General features: G+C 36.6%; 1 protein-coding gene and 1 long non-coding RNA gene across 2 annotated transcripts; one reads left to right on the top strand and one right to left on the bottom strand.

Annotated features, from left to right (window-relative positions):
* Positions 1-1,467: 1,467 nt before the first annotated feature.
* LOC137247861 (DNL-type zinc finger protein) lies at positions 1,468-2,601 on the top strand. Its single transcript, XM_067778796.1, has one exon. The coding sequence runs from the start codon at positions 1,674-1,676 to the stop codon at positions 2,202-2,204; it is 531 nt and encodes a 176-aa protein (XP_067634897.1). The 5' UTR covers positions 1,468-1,673; the 3' UTR covers positions 2,205-2,601.
* Positions 2,602-5,960: 3,359 nt separating this feature from the next.
* LOC137247860 (uncharacterized) lies at positions 5,961-6,940 on the bottom strand. The gene is made up of 3 exons (XR_010951909.1): positions 6,460-6,940; positions 6,321-6,399; positions 5,961-6,253 (listed from the first exon to the last, which is right to left on the bottom strand). It is a non-coding gene; the product is annotated as an uncharacterized lncRNA (long non-coding RNA).
* Positions 6,941-8,143: the final 1,203 nt, after the last annotated feature.

Here is an 8,143-nt window from a genome sequence, read left to right as displayed (position 1 = left end):
CAGTGGAATAAGATGAATAGTCTTACTCATTCCAATTAGTGTTTTCGTATAACACAGTTGACTTTCTTGCTCAATAAGTCAATTGAGTACTGAACTGCTTCGTGGCTTATGAGCGGTTATTCATTTTAAGAAGCATGACTATGTAAATGTGTGTTAGGCAGGCATGCTTAACGAACGAAACGATATCATTTCGTTACGATAATCAACGCTAATAAACGGAACGAAGTCACTTCGTTTCGTTTATTAACGTTAAGATCGTCAAATTAACGTTAATTTGACGTTCTTAACGTTAATAAACGAAACGAAGTGACTTCGTTTCGTTTATTAGCGTTGATTATCGTAACGAAATGATATCGTTTCGTTCGTTAAGCATGCCTGGTGTTAGGGGATATAAGTGCTTGATATTCTTTGTATGCATACGCACTAATACTCATTTTTTGGTTAGTCCACTAAAAACCTTAAAAGATGAATAATTGCAGCTCACTGATCCCAAATAATAAATAAAATCTACAAAAAGTTAATAAATTCTCTCAACTCAAATATTTTTAGGTTATAATCGATTACATTGATTTCCATAAGGTTGGTTCGATCAGCCGTTTTATCTGGTTACGGTTATGTCACCATTAACTGGCCCCTTAACGTCTACGTTTGCGCGTAAAAAAAAAGGCTAAACCTCACTTAGATAATGCTTAGGAGACCCTTCTAGTGGCAACTAGCTATAGAAAACGCTGTACCGAAAAGCGGAGACACAAACCTCTGCAGGCCAATTTTGCGAGGACCTATATGGCGTGGAGTCATGTACGCTGTCAAAAGCAAATTTGTCAGGTTCAGAACAGTAAATTGTTTGTTGACATGTTGAAGACATGACACTTAAGCCCCCATTACTGATACTTAGCATAGACTTGACTTGACTTGGCGTAAACTTGGCAACTTAGCCTCGATTATACTCCACTTGGCGCATAAAATCTGGCATCATAATCAGCGTTGAAATTTATTTTTAAATAAATGTCAATTTGTATGACAAAATGTCAAAATGAAATGGAAACAAACAAATGGCATCTCAAAATGTAAACGTCACTTAGAACTTACATAGAAAATCAAAATTCAACAGACTTCTAAGTCAAGTTAAGTTTTGAGTAATCAGTAACATGCAATGTTCATTTAACAGAACTGTAAGTGACAGTTCGCAAGCCAAGTCAAGTCTATGCTAAGTATCAGTAATGGAGCCTTTAATATACGTCCAAGCAAATCAATAGGGGTATCAAAAGACGTGTTTGGATCGCGAATCCGAAAACGGAAGTCCGAAATTTGGCGCCTACCAAAAGGCATTCGCGAAAAACAGAAAAATTAAGTAAGTATTTATATTTCTTTCGCTTAACGGAAGCGAGAGGATAAGTTAAGTGCATGCAGAATATGAGCTGTCGTGCACATTTCTCGGTAATGTATCGATAGTTCTTCTTATCAATTTCGACAACAGCTGATTGTAGTTTTATGCGGCTGGTGCTGTCAGAACTCGTGCCAAGTTAAAGTTTGCGTCGAGCTGTTGGAGCAGGGCATTTGCTTTTTTTTTAACTCAGGGAGTATATAAGCAGCTTCGAGAAGTATCTTATAAGCATAATATACGCATTGGATACAATCATCCCCTTTTATATGCATCGTGATGAGCGTGTAAAATGAACGCATTGCGTAACCTCTTTAGCTCGAGAACACTTAATTGTGTGCGCCAACATGGACAAAACTTCCTCTTCAATGTTGCACAGCCCGTGGATGGTGCAGCTACAACTGTGCCACCCAGTGAAGGCATCTCCACCAATGAGGTCACTGATGGAACAAATTGTCAACCATTGAAAATGCCTAAATCAATTATCGATGCAACAACATTTACGGGTAAGAAATTTGCGGATTCATCATCAGGTTCGATTTCTCCTACAACACTTAAGCGTTTACGTTGCATGGAACGTAAAGTTGAATTGGTTTATCGTTGTAAATTATGTAACACACGAAATTATAAATTTGTATCAGAAGCTGCATACAAGGCCGGCGTGGTAATACTGCAATGCGATGGCTGTTCTGTGAACCATTTAATAGCCGATCATTCAGGATGGTTTGTCAAAACTAAAGGCAAGGGTTTTCATGAAGTCTTAGCCGAAAGGAGCGATCGCATACAGATCGTTAAAGTTAATGAGAAAGGTGAATTTATTTAATAATATATATAAATAATAAGAATGCACCTTTGCCTTGAAATATGATGCCAACATTCGCATGTAATATATGTGGAATAAAGAGTACGAATTTGAGAACACTTTGTATGTCTGGAAAGGAGTATCATGTACAATCTGTCAGGAGCATTTTGTACTGTATTAGCTCAAGACGGCTATAGCTGAAGCAAAATTTAATTTAAAACAAGCTTTAAAATTTGTATTTATGTATGTATATGTTTATTGAAATTTGTATTATCTGTCAATAATGTGATAATTACTATTAACGCGATCTGGTATAATTTATTCAATACTGTAATGTGAATAAGCATCTTGAAATTATTTACAAAAATGTATAGTAACGAACATGGTACAATAACCAGGTAAAAGCATTAAAGTTGCATTTTACATGTTTTTTCATTCGAAGGTGGTCATAAAATGTCAAACTTTGTTTATGTTTACATTTTTTGTTTATTTACTTTTGATGTGAAATTTTATTAGGTAATTCTTTACTTTAGCTCACAAATACTAAAACTCGTCCGAAAATATCGGGAGAGGTGTCAGAAGACGCGCTTTGGACCCAGGACCACGAATCCGAAAACGGAAATTGAAAATTTTATTTCTTTCCAGATATATTTACAAAGTTGAAAATTTTCATGTGGCTGTTGTAATTTTGATGGTGTTGAGTACCCACAAAAAAAACTGTGGGTAAAAGTTTTGCGCAGATATAGATTTGGTCTCCCATGGTAATTTTTTATAAGCGCGGCCAAAGGCCGCCAACGCAGAAAGGTGTTCTGCGCAAAATTACTATGGATCCCACCCCCGGTTTCGGAGGTACCCGCGGGTCTTTTTTCGGTTTTTCGTTAATATCTTTTGAACGAATTAAAATTTCCGCCTTCGGATTATTAATACTGATGTCAAGACGCGTCGTTTGACACCTCTCTCGATATTTTTGGTAGCGTATTAGCAGTAGACCCGTCAACTAGCCTATTACCCGCGCAAAAATACTATGGATTCCACCCCCGGTTTCGGAGCGCCCCGGTGCCATTTTTCAGTTTTTTGGGAACATTTTTTGACAAATAAAATTTTTAATTTTCGCTTTCGGATTCGTCGTCCTGAGTCCAAAACGCATTTTTTTGACACCTCTCCCGATATTTTTGCGCGAGTTTTTGCAGTTGTGAGCTAAAGTAAAGAATTACCCCGCAATATCAAGGAAGAGGAAAAATTGGGAAAAAGCTTGTGGCGTTAGCTTCCCTAAAATGGCTTAATTTTTTCGCTCCATTTTCAGGCCTGTGACCTTATTGTGGGAGCTCAGAGAGTAAATTTGATGCCCAACTCCACTCCATCGCTATATTTACCGCCTTGATGTAAATATTGTTTCCCGAATGTTGTAAGATAAAAAATATAATCAGCCCTATTCTGCATTTCGACTTGGATTGGAATTTTTTCGATTTGGCAATTTTGGTATTCTGTGTTCCAATCTCTTTCGATCCAACTTCGAATCGTTCGATTTTGCGTATTCTGCATTTCGATCGTAGTTCCGTTTTTCTAAGTTGCAAATTAGTTGGCGGAAAAATATTTTCTTTTTAGTTTTTTATTAATTTATAACAGAATTTTAACAAAAATGTAAGTAAAACTTGTTAAGAAACGTAGAAAGCTTGATGATTGTTTTTTATGTTTCCAGGTCAAAAACAACATGTCGATGTCGAAGTCCTTGGACGTATTTGCTCCGCAAAAGTATCTAACACATACTTGAAAGCATCCTTGTTAAGTCGAAAGTTTTTTTTGAACCTAAATAAGAAAATAAGTTAGTTAAGTTCAATTTCTTACAATTCGTCACTCATCTCAAATGGATTACACAAATCTCGCAATATTTGCCTTTCCATTCTCGCCTGGCAATTTTCGTATACGTTGCTTTCCAACTCTATAAATAATGCCGCGGCTATTGATTCCATTATAATAGACAGCTATAATTTGTGTCTGTTCGTTGGGTCCACTTATACGTCAAAGCAAGCTGCCGGCGTAGAGGAAGGTGAAGCGAAAACGTAAACAATCCTTGCGGAAAGAATAAATAAACCTTTATAAAGTATTTTAGGCCAGTGCAATGAAATTAGCATCCTTAAAATTCAGAAAATGTCAACTTTATTCGTGCAGGAATCCGTTTTAACAAAACTTGGTGGCTACGGCAGGGAATTGGCCAAAAGAATGACAAAAACACTCTTACAATTATGAAAGCACTTCACTCAAAAAAATATAACACTGCGGCAATATATTCTTTTGCTTTTTTTTTGTACAAAATGGCGTGGATAATAAAATATAAACGTTTTTCAGTGTTTTTTACAAATTTTCTTTATTTTATTTTGTTCCAATGTTCACACATTCCGTACCAACAGCTGATTTCGAAAAATCGTTTGCTCTTCCTCTTCTCTTTACGATTCCGGCGTAATGCAGAATACCAAACTTCGATTAAAGCGGAGCGTAGAACGGGAACGTAATCGAAATGCAGAATAGGGGTGAATATAATTTTATGTATGACTTAGCAGTGCTAATCAAGAGTTTGTGAAAAACGGAAGTTGTCTCATCGTCCCCAACGGTCATTCCTACAGTTATCTACCAAAATATCGGACACTACTTTCGCCGCTACAACGCGAAGTAAGGACGAAGGATACATAATAAAGTCCCTTCTACATGTTCGCTTTTTTTTAAGTGACACCGTTGGAGCGAAGGGTCAATACTTCGCACGGAACAGCTGCAGCACACAAACGGATATGCATGATGTACCACTAATAAGCCGTGAAACCCAGACGCAGTAACCTCCTCAGGGCCACCATTAGTTAACAAAGAGCGAAAATATGCTATACAAGTATACGCAAAACGGCCCTTATCAGGGCCACCACTAGTCAACAAAGAGAAAAAAAAAATGCTAAACAATTATACCTACGAAAAGGGGCCCTTATCAGGGCCACAAACAGTTTGCGAAGAGATAATATTGCTAGACAATTATGCTTTACATGCTATAGATTTACTTTTAGATTATTTATATCATCCATATGATGACAAGAAAAAAACTGGAGTATAACCGATCCTGGAGTTGAAAACGGAAATATTCCATGCCGAACTTTTACCGTAGTAGGTACCGATACCAGATCCAACATAAAGCCGAAATTGCTACATAAGCCTCCTGGCTAGAGCCAGAAGGAAAACCCGGAACCGTAATTGAAGTCAGTACTACAACCAAACTAGTATCCAAAAATTAAACCGAAAGCAAAATCGGTTCCGACCAGAGGGGCCAAAAGAAAAATTGGATCAAAACAATCATGCAATGGCGCTGAACCCGTTCTGTGGCATAGCGACTCATTTGAAATTTTCAACACACCCGTGCTTTTTTTAATTAAAAAAGATTACATCTAAAGACATGGAGTACATATCCTTCAAAGAAATCTGCACCTCAAACACCGACACGACGAGTTTCCAACGTTAAACGTTATTATGTATATATGTATCTTCGATATTTATTAGGTTACTAAATTACTTAATTTTTACTTTACAAAATACATGAAATTTTAAAATAAATCAGTACTTATTCATGAACATACTATTAACTCAGCATTTTATATACAATCTCATCCCAAATTTTCAACATCTCTTGAAGACAGTAACGTTAGCACTCATGCATACATGTATTGAAAATAAGGTCCACATCAAAAAACATTTAGCAATAGCATTTCCCAATATAATTTTAATACTACAAAATAACGACCTTAGGCAGATAAAGTAGGAACAATATAATTCCTAAAAAGTTGTATCTCACTTTACATTAAACTGCTTTGGAATATAAATACATACACTAAAAGATGCATACAATACAAAACGGTGCCTTATTTATATATCATAAACAAAATTAATGTTGCAAACATTGGATATTTGTCAAATCAGTTGGTTCTAGCACCATCTCCCATAATGGAGACATTTCACGTAAACGTTCGGCATGTTTGATGCAGGTATCGGTAATATAATCAACCTCTTCAATGGTGGTAAAACAACCAATACCAAATCTATAAAAAATTAACAATAAATTACTTTCAAATTAACTAAACAATTCAGTACGGTAAACTCGTATACCTTATTGAACTATGTGCCAAATCCTCATCAGTTCCAATCGCACGTAGGTTCCAGTGATGCAGAAGTACATGCTGAGGCACTAGACAACGCCACATCTTTTAAGGCCATAAGTAATGATACATTTAATAAACCACTATACCTTTGCTCTGGATCACCATTACATATACCATGTGATAATCTTGAAGTGATGCGATCATATAAACGTTTCGACAGAAAATCTATAAGTTTCTTATCATACTCCATTTCTTTGAGTGCAATATAACATGCAGCACCAAATCTAATAACAATAATCCGAAGGCGGAAAAGAAAAATTTTAGCTCGTTCAAAAGATATTCCCAAAAAACCGAAAAATGACCCCGGAGTGTTTCGAGACCGGGGTGGGATCCATAGTATATTTGCGCTGGCGGCCTTTGGCCGCGCTTATAAATATTAATCTGGGTGGGTCCAACACCGGTTTGGAGACCAAAACTATATCTGCGCAAAACATTTATGTCCACAATTTTTTTTGTGGGCACAATATCATCAACATTACAACGCGCACATGAAAATTTTCAATTGAAAATTTTCAACTTCTTTTGCAAATATCTCTTGTCCAACACAAAATATTTTACCTCCACCTTCCGATTATTGTTGTCGAGATCTTTTAACACCTCTCTCGATATTTATGGACGCATATTATCAGTGTCATGCCGTCGTATAGAATTACCAAGAGTTGATCCGTTGGAAACGTTGAAGAAGTGATTCAGCTGCTATATGTAAATAAATAATAATAAATTAAATATACATCATTTAAAAACCAGCTAATTACCTTTATTTTCCATTAAAAATGCCTTTTTCCTCCAGCTTGATCAGCAAACCAACTTTTTTCTTTTTTTGTTTTGGCTTTGTTGACGAAAATTACATGTGACATTTTTCTTTTCCATCACTTTTGACAGAAGAAATTGAAAGAACGATTGACAGTTTATGTACAATCGGCAACAACAAAATACACGGGAGGGTTGCATTTTCGCTAATGCTTCTACCTGGTAATTGTACCATGGTAACGAATTTAAATAAATTTTAAATAAACTTGAGTAAAGCCTATAAAAGATCTCATGCCACTCTTAATACACGTCCAAAAATACCAAGAGGGGTGTCAAAAGACGCCTTTTGATCCAGGATCGCGAGTCCGAAAACGGAAAAAATGTTGAGTCGTTTAAAATGTGTTAACGAAAAACCTAAAAATGAGCCCGCGTCCCTCGGAAAAGGGGGCTGTGGTCCATAGTGTTTTTGCGAAAACACTTCTGTGTTGGTGGCCTTCGGTCGTATCATAGTGAAATATATAGGTGAATATGTATATATGTACATATGTATGTATGTACGTATTTAACTGTAGTTAACAAGTTTTATTTTGTAGATTTGATATAGATTTAATGAACAATTATCTAACGCGACTATAAGTAAAATTCGATTGTTAATTAAAAATAAATAACGATTACCACGTTCTCCCAGCGGTTTGGGGGCTTAGAATATACTTGCGCTAGGTACGCCCGTCGTAAGAGGCGACTAAAAAACCAAAGATTCAAACGGTTGTGTAGCGCAACCTTCAAAGGGTTCCCAGCGCAATTCATAGCTTCTCCAACCTAATTGTCAACGCCACCACCTACCCGTGGCAAATCCTGTTTCTTTAGCATTCAAGGCTCTCGCGACCTCCAGAACTAGGGGGTGAGGGGCGGAATGGCCTAGAAGGTTCAATTTGGTTATATTAAATCGTTAATAAGATGGTTGGGCTTGTACCATTATGGTGCTTGTTACCGGAACTTACCGCATCTATATCCGGCAAA

Source organism: Eurosta solidaginis, chromosome 4, assembly GCF_040869045.1.
Source record: "Eurosta solidaginis isolate ZX-2024a chromosome 4, ASM4086904v1, whole genome shotgun sequence".
Classification (NCBI taxonomy): domain Eukaryota; kingdom Metazoa; phylum Arthropoda; class Insecta; order Diptera; family Tephritidae; genus Eurosta; species Eurosta solidaginis.
Note: the sequence above shows the minus strand (reverse complement) of the source record. Positions and strands in the feature narration are given on the sequence as shown.

Coding starts and splice junctions, on each gene's coding strand:
- LOC137247861 (XM_067778796.1), top strand. CDS start 1,674: ATGAACGCATTGCGTAACCTCTTTAGCTCGAGAACACTTAATTGTGTG.